Source organism: Nyctereutes procyonoides, unplaced genomic scaffold (assembly GCF_905146905.1).
Source record: "Nyctereutes procyonoides isolate TBG_1078 unplaced genomic scaffold, NYPRO_anot_genome, whole genome shotgun sequence".
NCBI lineage: Eukaryota > Metazoa > Chordata > Mammalia > Carnivora > Canidae > Nyctereutes > Nyctereutes procyonoides.
In genome coordinates, this window is record NW_026575036.1 from 703241 (window position 1) to 715893 (window position 12653).

The window sequence follows — 12653 nt, forward strand, 5'->3', positions numbered from 1 at the left end:
GCACCTGAGTGGCTCAGTTGCTTAAGTGTCTGACTCTTGATTTCGGCTTGGGTCATGATCTTGGGGTCATGGAATTGAGCCCTGTGTTGGGCTCCATGCTGGACACTGAGCCTGTTTGGGATTCTCTTTCTCTCTCCTTCTGCCTCTGCCCACCCCCACCCCCTAGCTCGTGCGCTCTCTTGCTCTCTCAAAAAAAATATTATCTAGATAAAACAAGAGAAGAAAATTTCTGGTCCTGCTATTACCTCTGTTTTCTAAGTGTTCCATATAATGAAACTCTTATAAAATGTTACTACAGTGCTTCTTCAGGGCAGCGACAAGGGCTTTCATGATGATGATCCTGAGGCTACATGATCATGAAGTATCAAAAAGTAACCAATTGTATTTAGTATCATTATTGTTGAGTACCAATTCCTTTAAATATGGTGTTTCATAGGCGGAACAGATAACTTTCTAGTAACCAAGCAACTGACTAACCAATGTATATCATTTTTCAGTCATGTTGGGTATGTAAGTTTATAAAGTTCTCTTAAGTATGTATTATTGAAATAGGCCATTGTATCACATACACATAAATATTTTCAAGTGCTTAAAATGTAGATAGGTTTACCAAGGGAAAAGTTATATTAGGTTATATTCTATGATTGGTAATTTATTTTTCATTTGGCTGAGAATCTATATCCTGCAGCAGCAGCATATTCTGCTATATGCCGTCTAAGGTCTGGGGAGTCCAGCTAAGGCCTCAGTCCTACCCTGTGTAACCAGATGAGGGGGGAAAGACAGCTACCACCTCAAAGCTACTGGCAGTTTGCTTAAGGGGCCAATGATAAGCAGACATCGTCATCTAAGAAACAGAGTACCACCAGATTATAGTTATTTCTCCTTCTTCCAATTCTTTTTAAGCTATAAATATCTATAGTTATTTCCTGAGCATCGAACAAATGCGGTCTGGCCTCCCCAACATTTTAGAGTCATTTGTGACATCTTAGCAACCAAACTGAAAATCACACATAGAAATGCAAAGTCTTCCCAGAGAGACTTACACGGGGCTGAACCCCTTCGACTGTAACCATGTTTTCACATCTTCTGGCGTGGAGTCATAAGTGATATTGACAACTGGTACATTCTGCCGTGGCACATGGAATTTCTTCTGGGCGGCACTCCGACCAATGGTCAGTCTGTGGATGAGCTCATCCTGCACTTCCTCCATCTGAGATTTCCTTCCTAGACACCAACATGGAATAGGGTATTTTTGAAAACTTCTAACATATGTTGCTCTCTCTAGAATCCCAATGCCCAAACCCTTTGTCCCCAGTAGGACTTATAACCTAGTGTGTCTACCATCTTTCCTCACGTTCATCCTCACACAGGACAAATTCCATGATCAATTATTAAAACCACTCCTTGGCTCTTCTCTTCTCTTCATTGTACTCCCTTGGCAAAACCCCACCCCTTGTTAAATCTAACTTTCTGCTTATTCTGTGTCTGCACCTGTACCCTGAGTGCAACACAACAATGCTGAATGATCTCATGTTAAATTCATGAATATGAACCTCAACCAGGCTGTTGTTTCCTGACAATCATACTGCATTTCTTTAGGTCATGGTCTCAAGTAGGGGAAATTTTGACCCTAGCTAGGGATATCTGCCAATGGCTGGAGACACTTTTGAACAGCACAATTAGGGGGGGAGGAGGAGGAAGGACGCGACTATCATGTCATGGGTAGAGGTCTGGACTGCACAAAATATCCTACAATGTACCTGTCAGTCTCCTACAACAGAGAATTATCCAACACCATGTCAACAAGGCTCAGGTTGAGAATCTGCCCTAGACCAAATAACTGGCGACTGTTAGACAAGTATTTACTCTCTTTCTCTGTAAAACCTCCAACACTCATCCCCAAATTCTTACCCAGAACTAATGACCTCACTTTCCTAATGCCGAATAAAATAATAAGTTAGAAGAAAACCTCTTTAAGTTCCTAGCAGTTTTCCTCACCTACCAGCACTTTCCTCTTGCCCTCTGCCTTCCCTTTCTTCTTTCCCTGCATCCTTCCCTTCCTTTCCATTCTCCCCTCCCTCCCTAATACATTATGGATCAACTGTGTCCATGCTTCTAAGGCCTGCCCCTTTATATGTGCACTAGATCCCATGTCCTCTGCCTACTTAAATACTTCAACAGTAATTTCTCCTTTACTTATCTAGGTTATCCACTTTCCTCTTTAACTGAATCGCTTCATCAGCATACAAACACATTTTTATTTTGTTATTATTCCTTTTCCCTTTAAGCCCTTTCTTGACCCTATGTCCCTCCCACCTACTGCCCATCTCTCTGTTCCTGTTTTAGTAAAATTCCGTGAAAAGCTGTCTATCCTAGTTGACTCCCTAGTGTTCTCCAATTTTCTCTTTAATTTATTGCTAAAAAATTAGGCTTTGGGCCCCAACCCTCCACAACATTTTGCTTAACTGCTACAGTCAGTTCCCAATCATTGTTTCATTTAACTCACCAGCAACATAGAAAGAAGGTGATTGTTCCTTAAAATGCCTTCTTCAAAAAAAAAAAAAATGTGTTCTTCCCCTTTGGCCTCCCCAAGACACCACACTCACCTGATTTTCCTCCTGCCTCATTGGCCTCTCCTTCTCCTTTTCTGGTTCTTCTCATCTCCCCAGTAAGTAACATTGAAGTACCCCAGGGCATGATCCTGGGACCTCTCCTCTGCCTATACTCACTCCATTAATGATCACTATACCATTTAAAAGCTGATGACTGCCAAAATTATTTCTCCAGTCCAGACTTGTTCCTTAGAACTCTGGACACATATACACCAACCGTCTACTTAATATATCCATTTAGATGTCTATTAGGTAGCTCAAATGTCCAAATCTGAACTTCTTATCTTCTTCCTGAAGCTTGCTTTTATGCTATATGTCCCCACTTGTTTAATGGTAATCCTATTTTTTTTTTTTCAGTTCCTCTGGCAAAAATGCCATGGAGTTCTGCTAGACTTCCCTTTGTCCTTTTTACATCCAATCCATTGGCAAATTCCATTAGTCCTATCATCAAAATATACCCAAAACCCAATCACTTCAGTCCATTTTTTTCTGTGACTAGCTCCATCTGAGCCACTGGCCTCTTCACAGGTTGCCTTCCTTCCACTCTCAAATACTGCAGCCTTCGCTCTTTGTTTTCAATACAACAGCTAAAATGATCTTTTAAAATATATGTCAGATAGTGAAACTCTTCTGCTCCAAACCTTTCCAAGTAACACAAACTACTCCCAGTAAAAGGCCTTAGATGACTACTTTCTGAGGTATCTCTACTGCTCTCCTGGAACCCTCCAGTCTAGCTCATAATGGATTCCTTGGTGCTCTTTAAATTTAAGGCACTTTGCTTGGAACGCTACGCCCCCACAAATCCACTTGGCTCATTCTTCCCTTCCTTTAAAATTTCCCTATTTAAAAAATGCACTCCCAAACAGCCCTTCCTATCCAAATGGCTTTATTATTCTCCAAAACCACTTAAAATGTTCCCTATCAACTCAATCATTTATCTACCTTCTTCCATCAAAATATATACTTGAAGAGAAAATGGATTTTTGCCTGCTTTGTTTGCTTTACCTGAAATACCTGGAACAGGGTGGGGATGCAATAAATACTCACTGAATAAACAAGTGACTGAGGCATTCTGCTGACTTTTTCAGTGAGAGAGATTTTGAAAAGAATTGTATATAGACCCCTAAAAGAAACAGTGAAGAGAATGGAGGCCAAAAGAGGGGAAATGATCTATCAAAATCACATTATTAATTAGCAGAATTTAGTTAGAACTGGATTTCCTGACATTCAGGTCATGGCTGCTTTATGGGTTCAAAGTCATTGAAACCACCTTTGATTAACTTACAAATTATCCCTTTCCCCGACCCATTTTATGCTTATGGGAAAGATGTGTATATGCATATGTCTTTATGAGAAAAATGGGGAAAAATTAATGTATGGGAAAGAGAATAATGTATTTGTGTATTTTAAAACATTATATGCATATATACACATATTACATTATATATGATTACGTATATATGTATTATGTATATATGCACACACACATACACATAGATATTAATTGTATACAACCTTCAAGGATTAAGTTGAGAACTGATATAGTAATCCAGTTAACTAATTAACTTGGCAAGTGGCAATATCTAGCTACTAAAACAGCTTCTTTTTGTGACCATTGTTTTATGATATTTTCTTTTATTGTGACCATTGTTTTATGATCCTTCCATCCATCCTTCCTACCTGCTTACCTTCCTTCCTTCTTTTCTCTTTTTCCTCAAGGGAGAATGTCTCAGAAAGCATTTGATGTCCTTGGGAAGTAAATGAAAATGTGTAATAACCAAATAGTTACTTCAGTCTAATTTTTTAATGCCTTAGGTATTCAGGAAACCTTCTGATAAGTCAAAAGACAGAAACAGGAAAAATGAAGGGTGAGAGGGAGAAAGAACCAGGGGTTTAGAGAGGGTGAACAGGAATATCACTGATTGGTTCATTTAAGTAATACACTATATGCACTTTACTAATTAGCTCTTTTAACTCACTGCATCCAACTGCCACACACAATATTAGCACATCTCAAAGGAGTAAAAGAGAAAGAGTATTGCCACACTAAGAGAATTATTTTCTTATCTATTAACTTAGCCACTGTATGATCACCTCTAGTCCACAGTATAACAGAGGAGTAGAAAAACCTCTCCTGCTGTGCTCCTGGCTTTTGGTTTCCATTTGAAATGTTCTAGCACAAAGTAACAAACCAGACTAACTTTACACCTCTTGCTGAAATAACATTTCTGACTACAAAAGATTAAATCCAAATAAAAGGCCTAACCTTTCAGAGGAAGTGGAAGAAATGCAAAATACCTAAAGCATTGGTATCTTCAAAAGTGATGAGGAAAGCCTTTTTGAATCTTGAAATTAACCAATTTGAGTAGCTTAGAAAACAAGCAGCCAGTTTGAATAGGCAACCATAGTTACCTCAGCAAAAGAACTGTCCCTGTCTCACTCTTACTACCTGCTACATTTTTAAAAACAGGCATGCTGACTTTTTCCTTGTTTATGGCTATTTAGTAACTTTGAGTATTCACTTTCCAATTTCTTCCATTTTATTTTTATCAGAAGTCTAGGCAGTAAGTAGACAATGTAGGAAGCATAAAAGGCTTGAGAGAAACCTGGCTATTAAGAAATATATATTTAAGTATGTCTGTCTGTTTCTAAAAGACTGTTGAGAAGCCCCCACATTCATTCAGAAAAACTGTTCTCCAAAAGTGTGCTCAGGAAAAAGTTGTCATGAAAATAATTGTTTTATAAAAAGAAATACATTTATTTAAATGCAAACTTTTATTATTATAAAGCAACAAGTACAGATGTTAAATATGGGGAGAGATGTATACATTTTATATACCAATGTCACCCTTTTACTTATGAAAAACAGATTCAAAAGTGATGAGTCACAATTACCAGGAGAATTCTCTATCTTTAAAGTATTCAAACTATGCCTCTTTCCCATTAGGTTATTCTTAGTTTCTTAGACTAGGACAAAGAACAAACTGTCCTGATCCACAGACTGTTCCAAATGGGGACTAGATGCCTATGAACTCTGATCTAGGCCTGGAAAGAGTGCCACCGTGTCAAAGATTACTGCGCTGACGTATCAAAGAAAGGAAATGTTACAGACTTGTGGTAAAAATGAAAAAAAGAACAGTCATTTCCAAGAGGAAAGTTTCCTTAGGGAAATCAATAAAAATATTTATAGAACATCTCATCTCAAAACTATGTCTTTAAGTGTCTTTGAGAAAAATAAAAGCATCTTTTAAAAAATACACAACATTTAAAAAAATTAGTAGCGTATTAAACTTCTACACACATATTCTCTCTTACCCACACACAGTTCTTTTAGCTGCACAATCATTTCTCTAAAACTTCACTTTTCCACTACTTTTTGGTAAGGTCAGGATATGGATATGAAGGTGGTAAATCTGCTCTACTTTGGGGAAGTATAAAATAGCCTATAGAAATAGGTTAATGCTTATTGTATTTAGCCAGAATTTCTAGAACAGGAAGATATCTATCTATCTATCTATCTATCTATCTATCTATCTACTTTATATTTATATATATATAAATATATATATTTATACTGGAAAACTTTTTTATTTTTTGGGTTTTATTTTTTTTTAGTAGAATCTTTTTTATTCAGAAAAAAAAAAAAACAAAAAACCCAAAAAACAAAAAAGTTTTCCAACCACACACAGGAGGGGTTTGGGTAGGGGGAGGTGTCTGTCCATCCAGCCCCAGCCCCCAGCCCATGTGGTTTTGGCAGCAATAAGGGGTGTGGGGTAATGGCCCAAAAAATAAAAATGGTGTACGTGTGTGTATGTATATATATAGATAGAGAGATAGATATAGATATATTACCTTCTTTTAAAATTTATCAAGAATGACTACAACTGAATAGATGTGGCTATGATTTATTGAGGTAAGAAAAATGTCAGATGAATGAAAATGGGAGTGAAAGATTCAGTAAATTGGTTCTGAATCTAATCATCCAATCTTAGTTTTAAAGTTAATAGTTCAGGGGTGCCTGAATGGCTCAGTGTGTTAAGTGTCTGACTCTTGATTTCAGCTCACGTCATTATCTCAGGGTCATGAGACTGAGCCCCATATCAGGCTCTGCACTCAGTAGGGAATCTGCTTGAGATTCGCTCTCTCCTTTGGCCCCTCTCCCTCTCTAAAATAAATAATAAATCTTTTTTTAAAAATACAGTTAATAGTTCAATACTTGTATGTGAATGGCAGAGATGAGATCTGATATGAAGACAAATTTGAGAGTCATTCCTTCTCCAACAATACTAAAAGAAATAGAAATAGATTGTTTACTTAGAGTAAAAGTATGTTTATGTGGAGGGAAGAACCCAGAACTGAGCCCTAGAAGAAGGCACACTGAGAGAACAAAAGACACTGTTTATACATATATACATGTGCACACACACACACACACACACACACACTGAAGAAGTATCTTCCTGGTGCTCTAGTTTTTCAAGAATTTTTACATGTCCAGTATAGTTAAAGCAAAATAATTTAATAATACTTATACAAACATAATTTGAAGATTAAATAATAAAAATTATCTCAGAATTATCTTCAATTTTCAAATTATCTACACTGCTGTTCAACATGACAAACAAGGATAATCCAAAGTTTGCCAGAGTGTCTTTTCTTTCAGCTTTTTAAAATCCGATTTTCAATAAATAAATAATACATTAATCAATTAATTAATTCTGATTTTCACAGAAATCATTCATATAAAAAATCAAACTTAATTTTATGAAAATACAAAGCTGAAGTCTAAATTTTAAAAAGCCCTGACTTTAGAAGGTGAATTTGACCTGGTATTGGTAGGCTGACTGTGTTAAGTGAGCATGTGTATGTCACAAATAGAGGAAGAGGAGCAGGACAAAGATGATTATGATGCTGAAGATGACAGAAAGAAATATTTGGACTACTTATTGTGTGTCATACTGGTCAAAATCAGTTTTTCAATGTCAGCATCACTGATGTCTTGGACTAGATAATTCTATTGTTCAGGGATGGATCTGTTCATTGTAGGATGTTGCTAAACATACCTGACTTCTACCTGTTAGATGCCAGTAGCATCCACCCAAACTGTGATCAAAACACATCTCCAGATAATACCAAATATTCCTTGGAGGAAAGAGGCATAACCATCTCTGGGTGCGAATGATTTACATGAATTATACTTCATTAAACCCTCAAGATTTTCCTAGAAGATGCCATTCTTTTCCCCCACTTTTCAGATACTGAAGTATACAGAGAATTATTAAATGGTTGAAGGTCAATGGCCATAAGTGGTGTTTTACTATACAAATCCAAATATGTCTGGCTCCAGAGTCTGCATTCAACCACCACAATATATTGGAATATGTGTAAAACTATACACAAAAGATAGAGAGTAGAGAAAATTTGTTTCTTAGAATGATTTGAAAGACAAGAAACTAGATGAAAGAAAGTCTTTGCAATCTTTGAAGTACCATGCACGTATGAAGGACCACTATTTATATTTAACAATGTTTAATACCAAGAGAACTAATAATAAACAATATTCTACTTAGCAGTCCTTTTAATTCACAGAAGAAACTGTACATTTTTGCTTCCCTGGGAAACTTACGGTCCACTGGAAGTTGTTTGTGTCTCTGGTTATCTCGCACAATGCTGCCACCACTGTCACTGGAGCTGCTGTTCTGACGGGTTACATTTGCTGGGACCTTTGGCACAGAAACAGGTGCTGGAGTAGAAGGAGGAAGGGGGACAGGAACAGGAGCCGGCGTTGGAGGAGGTGATGGAGCAGAGGGAGTATCAGTTGGTCTTGGACCATACTCCATCCTTTGTTTCTATAAAAAGACAAATAATTAATTTGAAATTGCAAAAATATGAAACCTAGGCTAGGAAAATAGTATATACTTTGACATGACATTGTTGGCTATTTATTTGTTAACTTACCTACAAATCCATAGTAAATGTGTGTACATACACACATCTCCAATCGTATATGATACAATGATCATTAGAAATCATTTAAGCAGTCTACATATTTGTTCAAATTCAAAATGTAAATTAAGGAGTCAAAAAGGTTTACCAATAGTAAATAGTAGTATTGATAATAGTCATAAACATTAAAAAAATAAGATTAGAACTTGGAATCACACAAGATCAGGGTAGGTCAAAAGATTTCTGATTATAATTTCCATCAATATTAACCTCTAACTGCCCTGGAAATTTAAATATCAGTAACATAAAGCATTAATTACTCCTTAGTTTAAAAATATTGCTAGATTAAATAATGTTTAATTATGCTATTTACATGCAGTTTGTTAAGAAAAAGTAGTATCTCAGTAGGTAAAAGGACTATGTTTTAAAATAAATAAGTAATTTTTAAATGTTGTTAATGTTTTCCAAGTCATAACACTTTCTGCCATTATCTTAATGTCAACTTATAAAAATCAGAAACTTTCCTTGTTAAACAGGAATGCTGTGGGGTAGGTGGTGGTAAGGATAATGGTATGGTCTTTAAATATTTATTACTGCAACTTGAAAACATGTATTTTAAAAAGTCCATGTGGGGATTTGCATTTAAAAGGCTAATGTGTTAAAATCCACAATAACTTTCAGTAATTTTTATTTTTTTATATATTTTTTTACTGGAGTTCGATTTGCCAACACACACAGTGTGTGTATAGTATAACACACAGTGCTCATCCCATCAAGTGCCCCCCTCAGTGCCCATTTTCAGTAATTTTTAAATAATCATTGTTAGGCTATTAAAAACTGTATTTTTGTATATTCCCTAATTAAACTACGCAGAAGAGTTACAACTTTAAGCAAAATAATTTTAACTAATAGATAACTGCATTATAACAAGTTCCAAATTCTCAAAAGGCAGTTTTTGGTTGTTTTTTGTTTTTGGTGTTTTTTGGTAGAATCAAAGATACAGAACAATGACTTATAATTTAGGTAAAGCTTAGATCTGCACTGACACAATTTTAATTATGCTAAAATTCAAGATTAGCAGAAAAAAAATGCAAAGGTAGGCCTTTTGGTAATCTGGTCCTTTGGGCAGAACAGGATTTACTTTTAATTCCTAAATTGGCCCAAATATAAGGTGATATTGATTTTAGAAGAAGCTTCCCCAATTTCCACAGAGATGAAAAACATAAAACTACACAACACACACAACATTTTAAAATTAAGTCATTACTCAGAAAGAAAATAACAACAACAACAACAACAACAACAAAACCCAAAACCACACCATCATAGTCGCCTTCACAGCAAATGAGTTAACACCTGTGGAAACCAGTGTGGGAAGAAACCTTGGTTCTTCTTCTCTGCTGTTTGACTGCTACCACTCACCAGCCAGTGGGGTGAGGCAGGTGGGAAGGGTATAAAGCAGACGTGAAAGCAGAAGTGAAAGAAGAGCTTGTAATGCCACTAGATAGATCTTGGAGACAGGACAGAAGGGGGAAGGGAAGAGGGAGGGAAGAAATAGGGAATAAGATTTATAAGAGCTCGCCATGGAGTTAGATGGGACAGAAACAGAGACTGCTGGCCCTCATCAGTGGAGGCTAAAAACATTCCTATTATATTCAATAATAGCATCTATTTTATTATTGTGATCTCCCATAAAACAATATTCCTATATTTGGGCCAATAAAATATTTGAAAGCAACCAAAATACAGCAAATATCACCAAAATATTATACTTAGCACACACCAAAGTCATCTGATTAATGTATATGCAATGTGCCCTTGACAAGAATATCCTTTGCACATAATTTCATAAAGGGTTAGTGATTCTCACAGTAGGATCTCAAGTGTCAGTTTAAATTATTGTTTTTAAAGCATAAACAAACAAATGCTATCAGCCCTGCATTCCATGATATGATTCATATTTCCTGCTTTCATAAAAACAAGAGCGGCTAGCGTTTTGCTGTCCATCAAATGATACTGTGAAAAACGGGATATGCTGTGTGTGACTGTTAAAATCAAGCCTGAATTGTGTCTCATCTCATTCATCTGGCGTTGCTGTATCACGCAACTTTATCCATATAACCTACCAGAAAAAGGCTTTAAACATAAATATTGGATTAAAGAGAAACCATATGAAAACTTTTCGTGAATTTACTTGCATATTTTCCCCTTTTCTCAGTCCTTTCTTCCTGCCTCATGTTTCCAACGCATGGAATGAAAAGGGGAAAAGCGTTTCCTCAAATCATTAGAACCTGCTCAGAAACAGCAACCAAGGCAGCTTTCCTTTGGAAACTGATTCGTCATTCTTGTTGCAGAGGAAACAGAAGATCAGTATTGCCTCTTGAAATCACTTCTCTGTGTCCCTCTCAATCTTCTTCACTTTCCTCTACCCCCCACCCAGCGACTGTTCCTCCCTTCATTATTTGTCTCTTGGTTATTTTTGGTTGGAGGCAGATCCAAGTTGATGGCTCCTCAATAAATGGGAAGTCTTGGAGAGCAGAACTAAAGAACTAAACCTGAACTTTCTTCTCCTGAACCAAGGGCTGAAGCTCTAAATCCTGCCCCCCCCCCCCCCACAAAATCTTGACCAAACTTCTTGGTTTGCCCAGGACTTTCCCAGATTAGTACGGAATAGTCCCATGCCCCTAAAAAACCTCAGTTGTGAGCAAACCAGCATGAATGGTCACCTTGATGTGGACCAACTTCTGTACAGGGATTGTCGCCCTCTTACCTATTGCCTTTCATCTCCCACAGATACGTTTAAAGTTTTGTTTAAAACAAAATCTTTCTTTGTCTTTTGTTTCTCTGAAAGGAGTCCGAATTACTAGACTCCGTGGCAAATCTACTTTCTTATTGATAATTAAGTCAGAATGAGTCACTTTTCTTTAGCCACAAAAGCTGAAATTCTCCAGGGTTAAAGAAAGTTATTTAGAGATAAGCTCCTGATTCATTCAAGATACTGCTTCAGAGAGGGAGTTATGCAAGCAAGCCCAACAAAGCCATTGAAATTGAACTGTTCTTAAATTTTTAACCTGCACATTTTTCCTCTAAATTTGGTCTCTTTGGAACTTTGCAGTGGAAAAAAAAAGGCACAGCTGGAACATTTGGAGGGTGTTAAGTCCAGAAATTGAATCCAAAAAAATGATATTAAAAAGAAGTGCCATGAGGGAACAAATGTGGGTTACCTCTGACAGCTCGCCAAGTAATTGCTATTAGGAAAATGGAGCAAATCACATCAAATGAGAAAATTAACACAGGAGATGGAACTAAAATAATATCAATTACAATTCACATCAAATATCAGAACACATGAGCAAATTAGTTTTTGACAGTAAAATTACCTGTCCACAAATCAACCAATGAAGGTGCTTGTAAATACATAATTAATTCCCATTACTCTTATCTAGCCATGGAAAACTAATTATATAGAATCATGCTACAGTGTAAACAGTATAGAGTATTTCAGTAACAATATGTATATTAGAGTACTGTGATTTTGAAATATTAAGATAGGTTCATCTTATAGCTTATAAAGAATACAATTGGAACACATTAAATAAAAGGCTGATTCCTATTTAAAAGTTGACTTTACATAAAGAAGGAAATATATATCATGGTGTGTTTTAGTGAACTTTAGGTTTAAACTATAAGCAGAATTTTATAATTCTGTACATGTGCATGTTGGGCAATCATTACTATATATAAATAGTAACCATATATAGTCATCTATATCTATAGATGATAGAAAGAAAGAAAGAAAGAAAGAAAGAAAGAAAGAAAGAAAGAAAGAAAGAAAAGAAAGAAAGCAACAGAGGGAGAGGGAGAGGACTATTCAAATCATTGCAAGAAATATTTGGGAAAATGTCAACACATGAGGCAAGAGTAAAAAGTAAGCATCCTTATCTAAAAACCATGCCTCTAATTAATAGATGAATAGACTGTTCTGAGTTTTTTTTTTAGATTTTATTTATTTATTCATGATAGAGAGAGAGAAGGAGAGAGAGAGAGAGGTAGAGACACAGGCAGAGGGAGAAGCAGGCTCCACACGAAGAGCCT

General features: G+C 36.3%; 1 protein-coding gene across 8 annotated transcripts in view; it reads right to left on the reverse strand.

The window, feature by feature from the left end:
- Positions 1 to 12653, reverse strand: part of EPS8 (epidermal growth factor receptor pathway substrate 8) — a 176546-nt gene that overhangs the window by 3229 nt on the left and 160664 nt on the right. For all 8 annotated transcript variants that reach the window (XM_055318548.1, XM_055318543.1, XM_055318540.1 and 5 more), the window contains 2 exons: positions 8239 to 8461; positions 1044 to 1224 (listed from right to left, as the gene is read on the reverse strand). In XM_055318548.1, coding sequence (XP_055174523.1) covers positions 1044 to 1224; positions 8239 to 8461 — 404 coding nt within the window. The remainder of the gene's footprint in view (positions 1 to 1043; positions 1225 to 8238; positions 8462 to 12653) is intronic.